The 22,458-nt window shown below is 33.4% G+C and overlaps 1 protein-coding gene across 1 annotated transcript in view; it reads left to right on the top strand.

Moving 5' to 3' along the window:
• Nucleotides 1-21,144, top strand: part of LOC121419764 — a 42,223-nt gene extending 21,079 nt beyond the window's left edge. The window contains exons 4-7 of the mRNA XM_041614220.1: nt 10,134-10,276; nt 12,309-12,599; nt 17,699-17,965; nt 20,590-21,144. Of these exons, the coding sequence (XP_041470154.1) occupies nt 10,134-10,276; nt 12,309-12,599; nt 17,699-17,965; nt 20,590-20,795 (907 nt within the window). The 3' untranslated portion in view covers nt 20,796-21,144. The remainder of the gene's footprint in view (nt 1-10,133; nt 10,277-12,308; nt 12,600-17,698; nt 17,966-20,589) is intronic.
• Nucleotides 21,145-22,458: the final 1,314 nt, after the last annotated feature.

Here is a 22,458-nt window from a genome sequence, read left to right as displayed (position 1 = left end):
TGCGTCAAAGCGAACGCGAAGATTCGTCCAAAGCCCCCCCCCCCCCGATTTGGCCGAAAGGGTGCGTTGGGAGCGCCACGTCGCGTCGCGTTCACTGGAATGCGCCCTTTCGTCCAAAGCCCCCCCCCCCCCCCGTTTGGACGAAAGGGTGTGTTTAATAATAATGAATAAATAAATACAAATATTTATAAGAAAGCTGAATATAAGGTATTTTGTCAAACATTGCCAATTTGCACGTAAAAAAGTGGATTTTCAATCATTTAAAGCATTGACAATTTGAGGAAAAGAAAGAAAAGTTCAACTAAGAATAATTATGATAATAATAATAATAATAATGATAATGATAATGATAATAAAATCAGATACCCACCCTTGCAATAAGCCACTTGGCGCCAATTTTTCACTTCAAATTAATTTCCATAAATTCACTCTTTGGGGTGAAAATTATTATTATTATCATTATTATAAGTATTATTATTATTATTATTTTTATTATACAAACAACACGCACATATTATTATTATTATACACACAATACGCACACATACACAACAGATACATCTCACAAAATATACTGAGGCAGGGTCTCAAGTGTAAAATATAGTAAGGTAGGGTCTAAAGAGTTAAACGTTGTGAATGCTGACCCGACATCAATTTTGGCCTTGCCCTTCCAGGACACATCTGCCGTAAGTTTTATAATTTGGGGGACACCAAATATCTCCTGGTATACGAATGTTTTCCTTTGTAATAAATACACACCTGCAAAGTATAAAATTGAAGGTAAGTTACTTTTTTTATTTGAAAGAACCTTAAAATCAGTCATAATTTTTACATGTATCAATATTACACCATAAAACATTTCCACCGAAAAATCCTCATGCAGCATGCCGTCATTGTTTTTTTTTTACCTTAAAAAGAATGTTTGTGCCATATGATGATTTATGTTCCTATGCAAATTTCACATATCACTCGTCTTTTTTGTTTGTTTAGCTTTCTTATAAATATTTGTATTTATTTATTCTTTATTATTAAACACACCCTTTCGTCCAAACCGGGGGGGGGGGGGGCTTTGGACGAAAGGGCGTGTTCCAGTGAACGCGACGCGACGTGGCGCTCCCAACGCACCCTTTCGGCCAAACCGGGGGGGGGGGGGCTTTGGACGAATCTTCGCGTTCGCGTTGACGCACCCTAACGCGACAGCACCCACCCTTTCGAAATAAGCCCGTTAAGGGTATCAAAAACACAATTTCTTTAAGCAAAAGGGGGTTTTTAAAGACTGGTCAACGGTCAATCGCGGGGCGGGGTCAAACATACGGTATGTTTTTTCCAAAGTTTTTTTTTTATAAAAAGACTAGCCAAACGTGTTTATGGTACGTTTTTTCCCCGGGGGTCATATTCTGGCGACAACTTGTTTAGGGGTCTAAATTTGTAAATAAAGCCAACGAAAAACTTGTTAAGGGGGTTATTTTGCACACAGAGACAAAAAAAAATCGTTCAGAGGGTGTTGGGAAATAATTTGGTCACGCATGTGTATAGCAATACATTTGACCGCCCCCGGCATCCATCTCATGCTACACATGTACCTGCAAGTCACCAAAAAATTTAGGCTAGACCTAGAACTGAAATTTGCAAGGAAAAAAAATGAAACCCAATCCCTACATCACCGAGGATTTCGTGCATGAATATCTAAACTCCGAAACTTGGGTAAAATAGGTGTTGTACCCTTTGTATTTGATGGGTCATGATTTTGTGAAAACGGTACACTGAGAGAGCGGTGGTCACAAATCTGAACAAAGGGGGCCTTCGCATACTAACAATGCAAAGTGTTGGTGCCCACGACGTTCTGACGCTTGGTGTTTGTTAATAGAATTGTCCCTTACGAGATGGAAGGTACTCTCATAAAAACCCAACGTAATTTACATGCCCTGGGAATTAGAAAATGTACAACATGTTGGTAATTTTCTTACTTATATTCTTGGATTTGGGTCTCATCTATCCAATGAAAGTAAAAGTTCTTACAGAAAGTTACACTTGAGTGAGCACTGTTCATTTTAGTAAAGCTCGCAGAAATCTGTTTGCGCAGAAATGCTCGTTTTCACGCTGTGTCAAGGGGAAAGGGCGATTTCAAACTTACCCTGCGAAATATTTTGTTACATATTTCCCTTGCACTTTTAGTCAATTGAAATAAAACGGATACATTCAACCATTTTGTATCAACTTTGCCACCCAAATCAAAATGCTATCACTTATTAAGCACAACTTTTAACCTTTTTGTGCCAGCTGGATCTGAGGACATAACTGAATCTAAACAAAAGTTTGTATCAGACATCTCCAGCATTTTTTTTCAATAATTTTTTGCCGTTCAAAGTGGGTTTACATTTCATTTTTCCTTTAATGTTTGTTTCTCCACACTTTCCCGAAGCTTGAAATAATTAACAAAATGAAAATCAAGCCTGATCCACTTCATGTAAATCATAGATCAGTGTAAAGCAAATCTCGTCACAATGGCCTCGGTGTGTGGGGGAGCGGGGTGGGGCGCAATGACACTCTTCAAAGTGTTTTGGGCAAGGAAACAATTTATAAAAGGTAAAAATATATCTTCAAATAAATTTTACTAGCTAAGTTCCATGTGATCTTCATGACTAAGGTCTACTTTTATTCGCTTAAGTATTTCAAAGTTCTGCGCAAATAATTTTTCACTAACTTCAAAAGTAAGTGATACTCACACAAGCGGAACTATTTTTCGACAGTTATTTCGTCATTTACTTAAATGGATCTGTGTTAAAATGTGGAAAAAAATCTTCCGGATATAACTAATGTATAATTTTACAGGATTTTTTCCTAGTGTAAACTTTTTTAATACACACTGTATATTGTGAAATAAATAGATGAAGGGAACAATGATAGGCGTAACTTAAAGGGATTGTCCAGACTGGAGATATTCATATCTCTACCTGTGCAGATTTTTTTAAATTCTTTTTTACTCGTTTTTTTCCTTTGTTTTGTTGTTGTTGTTTTTTTTATTTGTCTGTTGTAATATTTCGTCTGTCTTGTTTTGGTATATTTTTTGTCATGTCTTGTTCTTGTACCGTTCGCCAAAGATAAACAAATCATATACTACAAATGTCTTCAGTTTCGATTAATGCCATGCTTGACTTACTCTTTTATTCTTGTAACATTAACATTACCCAATTTTATGAGTAAAGATCTTTGTTATTTGCTCTTGACCATGTCAAGCATGCTGCCTCATTATTCGTCTATTATACTATCGTTTTCCAATTGAATAATCAACACCTTGTTTAAAAAAAATGCTTGATTATGGTAATGTCTGCACTTTGTGATAATTTCCAATGGCTGTTTCACCAATGGCAATATTCCTTTAATATTATCCATTTGGTGTTTGAACATGCTGGGCATGACCTCTCCTTCAATTGTTATAACTCCATGGTCCCATCCACGGGGGATTTTTCTGTTTTTGCTTAGCATTGTCTCAGCGCCCCCCCCCCCCTCCCTCGTAGCAATGGATGATCCTGCGTGGATGGGTCCATGCTGAACTCCTAACTTTTTGTTCACTCTTGCCACATCTTTAAAATAATTACTGTGAATTTGGTATTCCTGATTGTTTCTCAGAATACATAAAGGACCTGTTTGATTACGTTAATTTATCATGCCATGCATGTTATATCCCTCACATGTTTCAGTATCTTGCAAGATCATAAAACAGCGTCTGAGTTATGCAAATCATGAACTACAATGTCTTCAGTCTCGATTAATGCAAATTTTGACTTCCATATTTTTGTAACATTAGCATTACCCAATTATATATATATAAAAAAAAATAATCTGTGTTTACTTGCTCTTGATCATGCCAGGCATGCTTGCATCACTTTTTGTTGTCAGTTTTACTATGGATTACAAGTTGAATAATCCACATTTTGTTTACACAATACTTGAAAAGGAAATGCCTGCCTCTTGTTAATAATTACTTTTATTAACATTAAATGACAATCTTCCTTTTTTATTATCCATTTGACATTTCAACATGTTGGGCATGTCCCCTTCTTTCAACTCATTGACTTTGTTTTTGTTCGCTCTTGCCACAACTATGAAATAATTTCTGAGTATTTGGTGATTGGTACTCTTGTTCAATTATTAGAATGCAAATATTATTAGAAGACTTGTGCTCAAATATGTTCAATAATCATGCCATGTATGTCGTATTCCTTTATTCTTTACTCACTATACGTATTTGAAATTATATCTTGATATTTGAATGTACTATTTTATAGGTGTATCTCAGTACATTTTATTTTATTTTGGAGCTTCTCACTTTATCTCCTCCGCCAATGTCTGTTTCGATAATCGTTCCGTTCTCACTGACTTTGCATCGTTCACACTTAGAGGTCTTTGCCCTACGTTCTCGTTTTTGCGTAAGAATCCTTTGTGTTGCGCCTCCTCGTCCTTCTTCATGTTCTATATGTGTTTTGTGTTCTTTGCCTTCTCCCCTCACTTTGTTACTTTGCTTTACTGCCTCTTATATGACCTTGACCGACACTTTATTGGACATAACACAACACTTTCGGATATGTACTGACTTCTTAGCATAGACAATACACCTCAGTTTCCATTTACATCATTGGATAATGATGACCTCTTCAGCGAATTGAGACCTCAGGATACTGTACTTAACAACCCAATGGATCCTTCATTTTATGATAATTTTGTTACTAATAATATAAATTTAGCTTCGGAAGAATTAGATCTCGATTTTGAACAGGATCATAACATATTGCAAAATCCTTCTTCTGAGTATATTACGCAACATCAGGTAAATAATCTTACAAAAAATTTAACGACGATACATTCAGCATAATGCATGCTAATATAAAAAGTTTAAATAAACATTTTGATGAACTTCAGTTACTTTTGAATAACACTTCAAATTCTAAAAAATGCCCCTTTTCTTTAATTGGCCTTACTGAGACATGGATATCGTGTGATTCTAACCATCAATTTTCTCTTAACGGATATGATTTCGTAATGAATAACCGAGAAGACAGACCTGGGGTGGGGTAGCGTTCTATATTTCACATGACTACGAGTATACGGTTTGTGATTATCTTAACTCCATGAACGCCACTGTAGAATCTCTATTTATTGAAATTAATATTCCTGGTAGTAAAAATATGATTATTGGTGTAGTTTATAGACCCCCAAACTCAAATACAAATGACTTTCTAACGTACCTTTCCCAAACAACAAATAATCCAGCTCTCGTTAATAAGGATGTAATATTTATAGGTGATTTTAACATTGATTTATTGAAACACAACAATATATCTCAAGATTTTCTTGAACCTTTTTTTTCGGCCTCCTTCTTGCCTCTGATTTCTAAACCAACTCGTGTAGTTAATGAAACTGCTACACTTATTGACAATATTTTCTGCGACATTCTCCCCCCTCCCGATTCTTTTATAATACTTTCTGACATGACGGACCATTTCCCGATTCTTACTCATTTTTCATTAAGACGACCAATTAGACCGATACACTCCCAACAACGAAGACGTAGACCTACGCACGAAAATACAGCCAGTCTAAGTGCTTCTTTGGATAATGTCGACTGGTCAGTTGTATACAATTCTGTAGATGTTAATGCGTCCTTTAACCTTTTTATGAATATAATAAATGAGAAATTAGACCTGCATATACCCTTAAAAAAGATAAGCGTAATACATACAAAACGATTTCTAAGTCACCATGGATATCGCCATCTATCTTACGTTCGATTAATAGAAAAAATAACTTATTTTATAAATTCAAAATGAAAGGTACAGAACAATCAAAAATAAAATACACATCTTATAAGAATACACTTACTAAAATATTACGCATTGAAAAGAAAAATTACTTTGCGAGGCAGTTGGCTCTATATAAAAACGACATGCAAAACACATGGAAGGTTCTAAAACAGACCAAGAATCTCTCCAATAATAAATCATGTATTTCCAAAATTAGATTTAATAATGTCATTGTTGATGATGGTGACAACCTTTCAAATATTTTTAATAACCATTTCTCTTCCATTGGCGTAAATCTAGCTAAAGATATTCCTCCCGCGACGAAAAGTTTTTCGGACTTTCTCGGCCCGCCTAATCCAAATTTAATATTTTTTGCTCCAACATATAATCAAGAAGTTATTGATATAGTATCTGGTTTGAAAAATAAAAAAAAGCCCTGGCTTTGATGAAATTAATAATTTTATTTTAAAATCCGTAATAAATTCTATTGTTTCCCCGCTGGTGCATATATTCAACCTTTCCTTAGAAAATGGTACAGTACCAAATCAAATGAAGATAGCCAAGGTAATTACTTTATTTAAAAAAAGGTGATAAGTTGGATGTCGGTAATTACCGACCTATTTCTCTTTTGTCCACATTTTCTAAGATCCTTGAAAGAATAGTATACGTCAGAACAGAAAAATTTTTGTCAATGCATAATATTTTATCTGATGTTCAATTTGGGTTTCGCGACAAGCACAACACCACTCATGCCCTGATGAATTTTGTCAACAAAGTAGTCAATGCTCTAGACAAATCTAGTCACCTTGTGGGTATTTTCCTGGACTACTCCAAGGCCTTCGATACCATTAATCATGAAATCCTACTTAAAAAAATATCTCACTATGGTGTGCGAGGGAAGGCCTTGGAGTGGTTCAGGAGCTACCTACTTAACAGACAACAATACGTGTTTGTTAAAGATCATAACTCCAATTTGAAATATGTTAACTGTGGAGTCCCCAAGGGTAGCTTATTGGGCCCACTTCTTTTCACAATTTATATAAATGATTTCTGTAGATCATCCAAAATATTATCCCTTATCTTGTTTGCAGATGATTCGACCTTATTTTTTTCTCATCAGAATCCACAAACTTTAGTTGATGTTATTAATTCTGAACTTATTAATGTTACTGAGTGGATAAGAGCCAATCGATTATCTTTGAACCTTAACAAAACAAAATACATGTTATTTAGTAATTCCATAGACAAGTTACCGATGAACATTATATTTGATAATACCCCATTAGAAATGGTACCTTACACCAAATTTCTTGGAATAACAGTTGACAGTAAACTTTCTTGGAAAATCATATTGAAAATATATCCAAAATAATTTCACGAAATATTGGTATTATTAATAGGCTAAAATTTTGCATTCCCTCCACATCATTAATCATGCTCTACTCATCCTTAATCTTGCCTTATTTGAACTATGGGATTCTTATTTGGGGCGATACCCATCAATATTTATTAGATAAATTGTTGCTTTTGCAAAAGAAAGCACTTCGTATTATTCATAGTACACGTTTCCGTTCTCATACGGACCCACTTTTTCTAGAAAGTAAACTGTTGAAAGTCAAAGACCTGTATTTACTACAGCTAGGGCACTTCATGTATAGTTATAATAATAATGCACTTCCCCATATTTTTGATGCCATGTTCCCTAAAAATAAATTTTATCATAACTACCCCACGAGACACTCTGACGAACTTCACATCCCACTTTACAGAACTTTACTGGCCAAAAATACATTCCTATTCAACGGTCCTAAATTCTGGAACTCACTCGCTAATAATGTTAAAGACAGTGTCTCCTTGAATTCATTCAAACGTAAACTCAAACGTATCCTGCTTAATTCCTATAATTCTTCTCAACGGAACTAACACTTCATTATCTTGATTATAATCCTTACATTTTTCACTTTTATTTTATCTTTTTTCATCTGTATTGTCCAGTCATATCCTTTGTTATTTCACCAGATCAAGCTGGTTCATGGTCAGGCCTTTCCCATTCTTAGTTTTACTCCTTTTTAAAAACTAGTTGTCTTCTACTGTCCTGTCTCTTGTTTTGTCTTGTCTTCTACGTCTTGTCATCCCCTCTCTCTGTTTTTTTCCTGTCTTGCACAACATGTCCTTTACAACGAAGACCTCTTTGTGTGAAAAGCTTTGCATTTGTTCAGTTTTTATGTTTCCGTCAATATGATTTCTTTTTCTCTTTTTCTTTCCTGTAATACATGCATGTCCGCATATAGTAAGTCGACTATAATTTCTTCTTTTCCAAGGGGGATCCACAATTTTACAAGCTTTGCTTTTTAGTGGATCCCCCTCATTTCCATATCCATTTATGCTCTATATTATACTGTTTTTTTTTCGAAGTAAGAATGCCCTTCTGTAAAATTGTATTTGATTTGTATTGGTTTATATTACTTTGTATTATGTTTTGAATGGAAATGAAATAAAAGAATTGAATTGAATTGAATTGAATACCGTTCTGTCACGTCCTATTTTCGTAACGTTTTGTCTTGTGTGTCCTTTTCACTTTTCTTCATATCTTGTAATATAATCCAGCCTTGTTTATCTTTTACTTGGGAGAATATGTAAAAAATATACATATTTAACAAGGATTTACATATGATTTTACAAGAAAGATATGATGACTTGTATATTATATATATTTTGAACTTCAACAAGAACGATATGATTTGTATATATTATATATAGATATATATTGTTTTTTTTGCATTAATATGTCTTATTCATTGAAGGAAACCTTCGATAACAAGCTTTGCTTTCCAGAAGGTTCCTATTTCATTTCAAAATGTTATATTATATTTTGCTTTACTTTGTAACTTTGTTAAAATATTTGAATGAATAAATTCGTTATCAATCAATCAATTAATCTAAATAGAGTAAAATTCAATTCACAAAGCAAAATGTTGAAATTTTTATCAAAATTGGATACCAAATATTGATGTTTTTGAATTTTAAAGATTTGCATTATTCTGGTGAAACAGTTCTTGGCATATCTTCGTGGATATTCATTCGATGGGTTGATGATGTCATATCCCCATTAGTTCCTATGTATTTCTTTTTATGAAATTACGTTTATTCAAATTTGTTTATACCAAGAACTAGAATTGGACTGACGACTGATTAAGCGCATTACTTATTTATTGCCGCAACCTATTTCATCTTTATGGAGACATATCATTTACACATGTATGAAAAACATGAATCAGTTATAATAATAAATAAATAATATATGATTTGTATAGCGCATGTAACCACCTTGCTAGGTGCCGAGGGCGCTCCTATATTACCCCGGCTATAAGCTAGTCTACCGATACTGGTGCGCACAGCTTTATGAGGAATTACTTCCTGCCGGTACCCATTTACCTCACCTGGGTCGAGTGCAGCACAGTGTGGATAAATTTCTTGCAGACGAAAAACAAACCATGGCTAGGATTCGAACTCATGACCCCCTGTTTGAAAGGTGAGATTCAGAACCACTAGACCACGACGCCCCCACAATTATGATTTCATGTAGTAACATAGGAAAAAGGAAAGTGGAGATATGACATCATCAGGCCACCTAATGAATATTCATGATAATGAGCATATAACGTTTTTCACAAAATATTAATCATTTTAAAAATTCAATAACTTCCTCATTTGTTGTCCGATTTTGATGAGAATATCAGCATTTTACTCAGTGAGTCTTACTCTATTTATTTAGATTAAATTTCTTCAGCCCCGACCATCCCTTTACGGTCGAAAATCATGGAATGTCAGGCAATTTCTTCTCGCGCTTCAAACTCGCATTATTTTATCAGTAGGATTTGTATCCTATTTGTATTTAACTACAAACAGTTCTTAGTTAGTCCCTTTTAAGGTAATTAAGTATATAGAAGAAAAAAAACAGAATCTTGCTTCGCGCTTGCATTATATATTTAGGCCTCATGAGATATGCATACCTTATCATATTTGCTTAAAGAATACACCATCAAATTTACTTTAAAAGTCTTTAGTTTGGACTACCAGTTCCAGAAAACATTATCCCAAAACAACCTCTTAGCGATCGATGTGCACATGGATAAGAATTATTTTCCGTCCCATCTACCAGCGAAAGCTGGATCTTTCCCACCTATTCCTGAGCGTATTAAGGTGTGTTTGGTTTAGGAGTGTGTGTGTATGTGTACTTCTTAAACATGTTAAATATTTACCAAAACATTTGCCCATGTTAATTGAACTCCGAAGCAAATTACATTTTATTTTATTATCTTTTCAATTCAGGTTTCTTTACTACACATCGCCTGGTTCTAAGATGTTGGGTGTCTTGGACATATCTGCAAGGACCACGAAGGTCATTGAACCCTTTCATGCACAGGCGTTGGTATTCGAGACGTGTCTAACTCGCGGCAGTATACCTCCTTCCAGTAAGACACCATTCTATTCTCAAGGCCCGTATCTATCGCTGTTGCATCTGACAAAGGAATCCTATTTTCATGAATTATTTTTCAGATTAAAAAGAAAAAAAAAACACACACACATAAAACAAAAGTTTCGCATTACATTTGCAATACTAAATTTCTTACGCAGTCATATAAATTACATTTGGTCAAATGAAATGCAATCGCTTGTAGTGTGCAATTCAATGTAAAAGCAGTGTTGACTTTGTGAATATTTTTTTTAGGGTATTTTCCCCTTTAAATGTACGATTTATCACATGATCAAGCTTAGGTTGGTTTCATCGGCCCTTTCCAGCAGATTAGTATTAAGAAAACGCGAAGGCCTCTTAAAGCTTCCCAATTTTACATGAAAGAAAATGACGAAATGTGACATTGGATAAACATATCAAAATTTAATCTTTGTGCTTATAAATTGCCATTTAGCGGGGAAATTATGACGATTTTTTATATGATAATTTGCAAACATGTATACGATAACCGTCCATCCTTTAAATTTTAAATCCATTGTTACTGTGAAAACTAAAACCAAAAATTGGGTTTGTTAAAGTTTTCGTCATTAAAATGCATATTTTCATGGTTCTAAATGAAATCTGAAATTAGAAATACTACGAATATTATTTTTGCCCAATTCACCGTGGACCCGGCAGCCACACTATGCAGCGCCATTTCTGGCCAAGAGGCTGAATTCTGAAAATTGTATTAAAATAAATATCTTAGTGACTTTAAGAGTGACAATTAATTCTGTATTCTGAAAACTGTTGAATCTTTTTCGTGTGAATTTTCTTGAATTTTCTTTCACTGAGCACGCATGACGGCAGAGCTATAATATTGCGTAAAGTTGAAAACGTCGCATCCCTGTGCGCAAGATAACATGTCGAGATAAACTGATAACCCGACAATTCTTCATCTTTGCGTTCTATTAGTACCTTACAAAGTCGTAGTAAATTTACAAAAGGTAGGCAGGACCCTTAGCAAGATCTTTGATGGGGGGTGCTGTTGTCTCTATAATCCTGTTTTTGTATTGTGTGTTTTTGAGGATCATTTCCAACAAGCTATTCATTTGCTTTCTATGATCCTCCGACAAATAGAATTATATTACCTTTTTTATTTGTATGTACATATAGCCATATTGGAAGTGGGTTCACTAGCGTACCTTAGAGGGGGGGGGGCAGACTGCCCCCCCTTGACGAGTCACAATAAACTCATGCAAATTTGCCCCCCCCCCCTTGGAAAATCCTGGGTACGCCACTGCGTGGGTTTCTCATCTCAGTAAAAGATACTCAAAACCCTTCCCAGATGTATATTGACGGAAGGGACGATGGAGTAACTTTGTCGAGATGGGTACTACTCGAACCTTCCCCCCCCCCCGACAGGCCTTCTTCCTACCCTTCCACCGACAATAAAAAAGAAATGATAATAAAAAGTAATAAATAAATAAATAAATTAATAAAAAAATAAAACAGTCTACGTCTGGGTCGTGACAAAATAGATATCTTTTGAATTTTTATTCATGTATAATACAATTTGGACTCTGAGTAGGAACCCACGTAGTAAAAATAATGCATGCGGCCGAATGTGTTAGTGGAAATGCAGAGCACGTGAGGTTTCTTTATATAGGTGCCGTACTCGGGGCTGCACTGTGAACGAGCCGCTGGCGGCGAGTGCCCAGTGTGCACCATCTGAAAAAAAATGAGCTTTCTCTGCATCTTCTTTTACACACGACCGAGCAAGTGCATTATCTGTTTTATAAAATAGCAACACAGAAACAAAGTCTGAAAAAAAAATCTTTAAAGTACACTCTTGTTGGACTTCTACCACACTGTTCTGTTTGAGCGTGCAATGTCAATTTTCGTTGCACACCTTTTTGCACTGCCGTGCAACGCACCAAAAAAGTTGGATGTCATGTGACGCGTATTGGCCAATTGCAATGCTTGAAATAATGCCTATTTTGTAATATATTATACAACTCTGTATGTATCCTCCCCATTGCTTTAACTAGGCCGTCTGTATTACTACAAGGATTCACAAGTGTTAGGCTACACAGATACACTAAACAGTGAAACCATGACCCTCGGAACATTGCCTGAGCGATATATTTCGAGACTGGACATGGCGAAATATGGAAGCAAACTCTTTTTTATACGAGCTACAGCCGGTTCCAGTTGGCTGACGGAATACGACGCAATGTCCTCCTCCTTCGAAATTTATGATTCCATCCAAATTTCTTATTCTGTTGCCAACATCTCCATGAACCGAACGATTATCCCATCATCTATTCGGATCATCAATGGTAAGATTCATGTTTCGTTGCTTTTTTATATTTAGTCAATTGTATGAATATAAAGATACTCCAAGTACATGATACTAGTTTTTGAGTATTAATCAAGACACACAAAATGATTGTTGTTTGTCTCTGCGCGTGTATGTCCGACTCTGGTATTTTCATAGCCGTTTAAATAATTTGGTGACTTCTAGGGTGAATTTCTGAATGTATATTACACATAAAGATGGACGTAAGTATTGGCAACAATATCCCATATTAGAACATGGTTTTGCTACAAAGTAGGATTTGGTCATACCCGTTCCTGACATGTAAGTTTGTGTGAATTTCTTTTGGCATTTTCAAAAAGAAATACACTAACTACTTTGTCAGATATTATTATAACACATTTTTATAGTTAAAACATATTTTATTAGCGGCTCAAACCAGATCTGTGTCGACAGGCCACGTATACACTGTAAAAACAAATCTGAATCAGTAGTCAACACTGCATTTAAGTAGAATTTACAATTTGTTATTATTTTTCGTTTTTTAAGAAGTTTTATCTTGTCTTTTAATTGATTTACTTGATTTAGCGGGGTTCAATATACATTTTAGCTTGCTCTGATTGAGTAAATCTAACTCAATTAGGCAAAGATGATTATTACTTATAAAATTATGTTGAATGTACTTATATATTTCAATTAACACTTTTTTTTAAATAAAGCATGAATATCTATTAGAACAAGTAAATTACATACACACAACTGTTATATCTATTTGTGTTTGAAATTGTTTTGTATAAGGGTGTGCTTACTTTTTTTATTTTTCTGTTGAATCAAAGAAAGAGCAATATTAATTCAAATGAGTAAAACAATTACTAAAATATTTTAGTAATTGTTTTACCCATTTGAATTAAGTTATTGTTACTTAATTTTCTTGAGTAAAATAGATGCAAAGAAAATAAGTAATTTTTGCTCAAGACTGCCAAACTCATAAATACTTTAAAAAATTAAGCCATTTGTGTGAATTTCTTTTGGCATTTTCAAAAAGAAATACACTAACTATTTTGTCAGATATTATTATAACACATTTTTATAGTTAAAACATATTTTATTAGCGGCTCAAACCAGATCTGTGTCGACAGGCCACGTATACACTGTAAAAACAAATCTGAATCAGTAGTCAACACTGCATTTAAGTAGAATTTACAATTTGTAGTTATTTTTCGCTTTTTAAGAAGTTTTATCTTGTCTTTTAATTGATTTACTTGATTTAGTGGGGTTCAATATACATTTTAGCTTGCTCTGATTGAGTAAATCTAATTCAATTAGGCAAAGATGATTATTACTTATAAAATTATGTTGAATGTACTTATATATTTCAATTAACGCTTTTTTAAAAATAATGCATGAATATCTATTAGAACAAGTAAATTACATACACACAACTGTTATATCTATTTGTGTTTGAAATTGTTTTGGATAAGGGTGTGCTAACTTTTTTATTTTTCTGTTGAATCAAAGAAAGAGCAATATTAATTCAAATGAGTAAAACAATTACTAAAATATTTTAGTAATTGTTTTACCCATTTGAATTAAGTTATTGTTACTTAATTTTCTTGAGTAAAAGAGATGCAAAGAAAATAAGTAATTTTTGCTCAAGACTGCCAAACTCATAAATACTTAAAAAAATTAAGCCATTTGTGTGAATTTCTTTTGGCATTTTCAAAAAGAAATACACTAACTACTTTGTCAGATATTATTATAACCCATTTTTATAGTTAAAACATATTTTATTAGCGGCTCAAACCAGATCTGTGTCGACAGGCCACGTATACACTGTAAAAACAAATCTGAATCAGTAGTCAACACTGCATTTAAGTAGAATTTACAATTTGTAATTATTTTTCGTTTTTTAAGAAGTTTTATCTTGTCTTTTAATTGATTTACTTGATTTAGTGGGGTTCAATATACATTTTAGCTTGCTCTGATTGAGTAAATCTAACTCAATTAGGCAAAGATGATTATTACTTATAAAATTATGTTGAATGTACTTATATATTTCAATTAACGCTTTTTTAAAAATAATGCATGAATATCTATTAGAACAAGTAAATTACATACACACAACTGTTATATCTATTTGTGTTTGAAATTGTTTTGGATAAGGGTGTGCTAACTTTTTTATTTTTCTGTTGAATCAAAGAAAGAGCAATATTAATTCAAATGAGTAAAACAATTACTAAAATATTTTAGTAATTGTTTTACCCATTTGAATTAAGTAATTGTTACTTAATTTTCTTGAGTAAAATAGATGCAAAGAAAATAAGTAATTTTTGCTCAAGACTGCCAAACTCATAAATACTTTAAAAAATTAAGCCATTTGTGTGAATTTCTTTTGGCATTTTCAAAAAGAAATACACTAACTACTTTGTCAGATATTATTATAACACATTTTTATAGTTAAAACATATTTTATTAGCGGCTCAAACCAGATCTGTGTCGACAGGCCACGTATACACTGTAAAAACAAATCTGAATCAGTAGTCAACACTGCATTTAAGTAGAATTTACAATTTGTAATTATTTTTCGTTTTTTAAGAAGTTTTATCTTGTCTTTTAATTGATTTACTTGATTTAGTGGGGTTCAATATACATTTTAGCTTGCTCTGATTGAGTAAATCTAACTCAATTAGGCAAAGATGATTATTACTTATAAAATTATGTTGAATGTACTTATATATTTCAATTAACGCTTTTTTTAAAATAATGCATGAATATCTATTAGAACAAGTAAATTACATACACACAACTGTTATATCTATTTGTGTTTGAAATTGTTTTGGATAAGGGTGTGCTAACTTTTTTATTTTTCTGTTGAATCAAAGAAAGAGCAATTTTAATTCAAATGAGTAAAACAATTACTAAAATATTTTAATAATTGTTTTACCCATTTGAATTAAGTAATTGTTACTTAATTTTCTTGAGTAAAATAGATGCAAAGAAAATAAGTAATTTTTGCTCAAGACTGCCAAACTCATAAATACTTTAAAAAATTAAGCCATTTGTGTGAATTTCTTTTGGCATTTTCAAAAAGAAATACACTAACTACTTTGTCAGATATTATTATAACACATTTTTATAGTTAAAACATATTTTATTAGCGGCTCAAACCAGATCTGTGTCGACAGGCCACGTATACACTGTAAAAACAAATCTGAATCAGTAGTCAACACTGCATTTAAGTAGAATTTACAATTTGTAATTATTTTTCGTTTTTTAAGAAGTTTTATCTTGTCTTTTAATTGATTTACTTGATTTAGTGGGGTTCAATATACATTTTAGCTTGCTCTGATTGAGTAAATCTAACTCAATTAGGCAAAGATGATTATTACTTATAAAATTATGTTGAATGTACTTATATATTTCAATTAACGCTTTTTTTTAAATAATGCATGAATATCTATTAGAACAAGTAAATTACATACACACAACTGTTATATCTATTTGTGTTTGAAATTGTTTTGGATAAGGGTGTGCTAACTTTTTTATTTTTCTGTTGAATCAAAGAAAGAGCAATTTTAATTCAAATGAGTAAAACAATTACTAAAATATTTTAATAATTGTTTTACCCATTTGAATTAAGTTATTGTCACTTAATTTTCTTGAGTAAAAGAGATGCAAAGAAAATAAGTAATTTTTGCTCAAGACTGCCAAACTCATAAATACTTAAAAAATTATGCCATTTGTGTGAATTTCTTTTGGCATTTTCAAAAAAGAAATACACTAACTACTTTGTCAGATATTATTATAACACATTTTTATAGTTAAAACATATTTTATTAGCGGCTCAAACCAGATCTGTGTCGACAGGCCACGTATACACTGTAAAAACAAATCTGAATCAGTAGTCAACACTGCATTTAAGTAGAATTTACAATTTGTAATTATTTTTCGTTTTTTAAGAAGTTTTATCTTGTCTTTTAATTGATTTAATTGATTTAGTGGGGTTCAATATACATTTTAGCTTGCTCTGATTGAGTAAATCTAACTCAATTAGGCAAAGATGATTATTACTTATAAAATTATGTTGAATGTGCTTATATATTTCAATTAACGCTTTTTTTAAATAATGCATGAATATCTATTAGAACAAGTAAATTACATACACACAACTGTTATATCTATTTGTGTTTGAAATTGTTTTGGATAAGGGTGTGCTAACTTTTTTATTTTTCTGTTGAATCAAAGAAAGAGCAATATTAATTCAAATGAGTAAAACAATTACTAAAATATTTTAGTAATTGTTTTACCCATTTGAATTAAGTTATTGTTACTTAATTTTCTTGAGTAAAATAGATGCAAAGAAAATAAGTAATTTTTGCTCAAGACTGCCAAACTCATAAATACTTTAAAAATTTTACAATTTTATTGAGTAATTTCAACTAATTTATAATGTAAAACCATGAACGAAATCTAAATAAGAGATTCTGATTGAACATAAGAAAATAGAGGGGTTTATTCCATTTCGTCTAATGTCGATTCGTCCAATTGTCAACTCGTCTACCATCAGTTCTTTCATTATTTACATGGTCTAATTGCCATTTCGTCCAATCACTATATCCTCTGATAACCAGTTGGTCCAATAGCCATTTAGTCCATATACCATTTTGTCTAATTCGACTAAGTCTTGATTGTGTACAATGAATGAAAATGACATGGATATTAGACCAACTGGTTATAAGACGAAATGGTCACAGACGAAATGGTCATACATGTAGACGAAATGGTGATTAGACGAAGTGATGATTGGACCACACAGTTATTTGACCAAATGGTTCCTAGCCAAAATGGTGATGGACGGAATGGCATTAGACAATAATGAGTGTAGACCATTTGGTGAGTGAACGAGTTGGCAGTAGACGAATTGCCAATTTACCAATAGAAGGGGATGACAAGACTGATCCACGCTATAGAACCACTCAAACCATCCTCGGCCAATCAAAATACTCAGTTTCTGAAGAAAAAACAAATCCGTCTCGTCTCGTGATTTAGATTAGTAAATATAGCGTCAAAAGATAATGTATCAATTCAGACTGAAGTCATGTAATAAACATTTCTTAACAGATAATTATACAGAACCTGTTACCATCGTGGATTGTCCTATGGACATCTCTGTACCCATCAGCAGAACCTCGGTAAACGGCACACGGCAAGTTTCCTGGACTGAACCTTCTTTGAACGCTTGGTCCAATTGTGCTACCTTGGAATTTCTAGGACAAGGGATCAATGGAGGTAATTTCAGCGAGGGGATCTACAGCATGTCATACCAAGCCTTGGATACGAGAGGAAATACAGATGTGTGTAACTTCACGGTGACAGTCATGAATAATGGTCAGTATTTTTTTTATCATTAGAAAACATGATTACTACGTCTCACTTTACTTATGCTTATTGGCAACGATCGGCTGAAATATGCGAGTTGTTGAAATGACAAGACCAATTTTAACCGTTTGGAACGGTTTTTTCTTGTATTCATTTTGGCCCATTTTTTAAGATTTAATAACAAAATATCAACATAATATCTGAAAAAAGAGTGAGCGCAGATGCTGACCTATTCTTCCAGTCAATCCTTACCTGGGGTGGTGATTGTGACCATGCTAATAATAATAATAAGCGTTTATAGAGCGCCATCTATCTAGAAATATTCCGTGGCGCACAAGAAAAAGAATTAGAGAGTTCGTTTAAATTGTTTTAACATGTATTTTTTCAACAGCTTTACTCCAAATTATGTGTTTCTTTCATGGGGACATAATACTTATTTACCACCTGGTTTATAGGTATTATGGTTTAGATTACAGCCCCATGGGAATTGGTGCTTGAGAGAAAAACACAAATCCTGATAATTAAGTACATTGCCTATGGGAGAGTTTTCTATGTCTCTTGTCACAATCCACTCACACAGTTGCGAATTTGAAGTCTACGAAGTCTTAGGGATCTCAATTTTAAAACAGCCACAACTTTCTAATTTCTTTTTTTCGCCATTCTGCCTTCCGTATTTTTTCCATTCAAAAACAAAATGTTATGACAAAGGCTTGATTCCCCTTTAATGCTTTGTCGAGGATCGCTTAATCAGAATAGCAGTTACGACTGCTTTTCAGACTTTACGAAAAATAAAAAAAATATATCGAAAGTAAACTACTGTTTCGATTCGCCGACCCTCGACAAAGGCTTCATTTTTTATTTATCAGACAGCAGGTGATCTACGTTCTAAAAAGCGTATGTGTAGCTATTGCAAAAAATCCCTAATGTCTGTCATTTCTTATATTTGTGCATTGCAATTCACTAATTTCAGAACTGTTTTATTCAAACTGGTAAAGGCCTCGATATAAGATTCAATTCAATTCAACTTTATTCAATTCCAATATAAAAATCATTTAACAACACATAATAAAAAATGCAATTCAAGATAAAATAAAGTAATTCAATGGTATATACACACATATTGAATAGAAAAAAAGTATTGAAATTAGGTATAGCTGTAAAAGACCAAAGAGGTCTTGTCAAGACAGTTCCCTTAATAACACAAGATTTGATCAATTAATAACAGCGGAGAACAAATTCAGTGAATACTCAGTAAATAAAAATGAATCGCGTCTTGTACCAAAACAAACCCAGAACAAACATACATGATAAGGGAAGGAGAAAATGGAAAGCAGAGGGGGGGGGGGGGGGTGAAAGTAAAAAGGAGACCAAAAAATCCTTTAGAATTCAACGAGAGTCACGTTTGATCAAATATAGCTTTAGATTGTGTTTAAATCTGTTTTAAAATGAAATTGAGGTTATACATGTAGGGAGTGAATTCCAGATTGTAGGAGCATGGTGCCTACATGAATAAAAAGCAAATTCTGTATTCAGATTCCATCTGTGGTATTGATTCCTGTTTCTAGTCTTGTAAGAATGAATTAAACTGTTCTTTACAAACATATCCGATATGTACTTAGGAAGTTCAGTGTTTACATGCTTAAATATGAGAATTGCACACATATAGTCATTTAACTGGTATACATCTAATATATTGAGTTGTTTAAATAATGGGCTAGAATGGGCTTGATAATATGTAATTATTCTGACAACCCTCTTTTGCAGGAGGTATAAACATTTGAGTTTGGTTGGATGAGTATTTGCCCAAACAATATTACAGTAACTGAGATACGGTAAAATAAGAGTATTGTATAACATTAGCAATACGGATTGGGGCAAGACATGGCAAAGTTTGCTGATGACACCAACATTTCTAGATATTGTTTTGTGAGTTTGAGCTATATGAGTTTTCCAAGATAAATTTTGGTCAATAATAATACCCAGAAATTTGGTTGAGGTAACACGTTTGATATAGTTACCTGACATTTCCAATTTAAATGAATTGTGGATATCTGCTGATGAACGTCGATATTGGGAACAAAAGTATATGAAGTTAGACTTATCAGCATTAATTACCAATTTATTAAATTTAAACCAGTTCGAAACTCTCAATAATTCAATGTTTAATGTGTCATATAAAGAAGTAATGTCATTTGAACTGAATAAAATATTGGTGTCATCTGCAAATAAAATGAATTTCAATTTATCAGAACAAAACGGCAGGTCATTGATATATATCAGAAAAAGGAGGGGCCCGAGGATTGACCCCTGGGGCACGCCGCATGAAATCTCTAATGGGTTGGACAAAATGTTGTTAAAAGAAACATATTGAATTATATTGTACAGATAATTTTTAAACCACTGAAGAGGTAGAATTAATAAAGACGCAGAATTAATTTAAAGTGATAGCATCCTCAATTACCAGTTATGAATTCTGCTTTGAACTTCGTGGTTGCATTAAGCAACATTAAGTTATTGCAGAACTTGTAATGAGGTGGAATCGAATTCATTCCTTGAGTGTTACCTCAACTGGCATGTATATTTAAACTTAATTTGATAATTGACATTGAAATAATCTCTTTGTTTTATTTCAGACGCGTCTACTACGGATACCCCTGTACCTTCTGACGTTTCTACTCCGGTTGCCTCGTCTATCAATCCTCAATCTGGGCCTACTGGGGGTGGCACTACACCCTGTTCGGATGGGAACCCACCGTCCGGGAATGGCATCAAAACCTCGTGTAACGTGTTACAAGTAGCCACTGCCCTTTTCATAACCATGATAACCGTCTTCATATAGGCCTTACAAAGCGATCAGTAGTTTTATGTTCCTTCTGGATGGTAGACGGAAGATACTTACGTAAAACCTACCCCTTCCAAAATTACAACCCACGCGCATACTCTGTGTGGTTAAGGTTTTGAGATTGTAGCACTAGCATTGCCTTTTTTCCAGATTGATTGGAAAATAAATCTACTCTTAAATGTGTGTACGTAGCGGGCAGTATACATTCCCGCAGAAATATGTCCTCCATTGATATCTGAAAACAAAAGTTCACTAATGGATGTCTGAACCCTTGTATAACAGAACATTTTCGAATTCACGACGCAGAACTAATTTAAAGTGATTGGTTAACATTGGTTTGACTTTTGAAAAATCTGAGCTAGAAGGTCACACTTGTCACCTGTGTCTGTGATATGTTACAAAAATGAAGCCAAGAAAAAATTGCGTTCGAAAATAATTATTTGGTGCTTCAAAAATTGAAATATAAAGTGACCGGAAACACCATCTTAATTTCATTCCATACAATTATGTATAATATTTAGGTGTCTATAACACGCCTATTTACGAAATATGGGTTTTCCTTGTAGTTTGTGGTTGTTTTCAGGGTTTTAGTCCTAATACATAACTTGTACACATGTTTCATCTTGGTTTGATAATTTTTTAAATCAGCTGCTCACAAAGTTTAACAATACCTTTAAGAACATCTAGAAAGACTTTGTCCAAAACTGGTGAGTCGACTCAGAGTCGGGGCTGCAGTTCTGTCATAAGTTTCGAAGCTGATAAAAAAAGCAAAATATAGATTGTGCAGGAATCTATTACTATGGGCTTTCGTTGCTAGTCCATGCTCTTAGTACTCTAGTACTTTTAATTACTATCATTTAGATGTCCCCAGCCCCATAAATGATATTTGATTACAAACGAATTACTCATAAATGAAATTACTGCGCTAATAATAAGCAGAAGCATCTAATGGTGTCAATAGTTACTTGAAAGATTATATTTCAGATTTACTAGGAGAAAAGAAAAAAAATATTGTCATGTAAAGGACTTGTTGGAGGAAATGATTAATGTAGGGGTTGGTGTGTAACTTTATTTCTTCTTTTATGTTTTTTTTTGGTTAATTCTTATGCAAATATCATGATAACTACGATTAGCAGGATGCTAGTTTTTCTCGTTCTGTTCGTGTCCACGAAGAAAAAAAATATATCTAAGAACCAAGAAAAATTTCGTGTAGACAATTGTTGGGGGTGTTTCACAAAGATTTAAGTTTGACTGAGAGTCGCACATAAATGTCTAGTTGCGCGCAGTATAAAAGGCATGACAGCATTGGTCAGATCATGCCAAGAGGACGCGCACTACTGCGTATTGATCAATAATATTGCGCGTTGAATATCATGTACGCGTCGACATTTCAGTGCGACCTAAGTCATACTTTTATCTTTGTGAATCACCCCCCCCCCCCCCAGATCTATATGCATTGATATTGTATCGTTAACTTGAAACAAAATAATGAAATTAGGCTTGTATACAAACTGGGTAGACGGTAGCACAAATTATGGCCATATCAAGCAGTTTTATTACGTAGGATGTTTTGTGGTATATTTCTATCTCTTTTTGATTTATCAGCAAATATGAGTTTATGGTGACCTAATATCGTTATTGGTTTTCAATAAGGGAGCTT

This window comes from Lytechinus variegatus, chromosome 8 (assembly GCF_018143015.1).
Source record: "Lytechinus variegatus isolate NC3 chromosome 8, Lvar_3.0, whole genome shotgun sequence".
NCBI classification, from domain to species: domain Eukaryota; kingdom Metazoa; phylum Echinodermata; class Echinoidea; order Temnopleuroida; family Toxopneustidae; genus Lytechinus; species Lytechinus variegatus.
The sequence above is the reverse complement of the archived record's forward strand: the minus strand, read 5'-3'. Positions and strand labels throughout refer to the sequence as shown.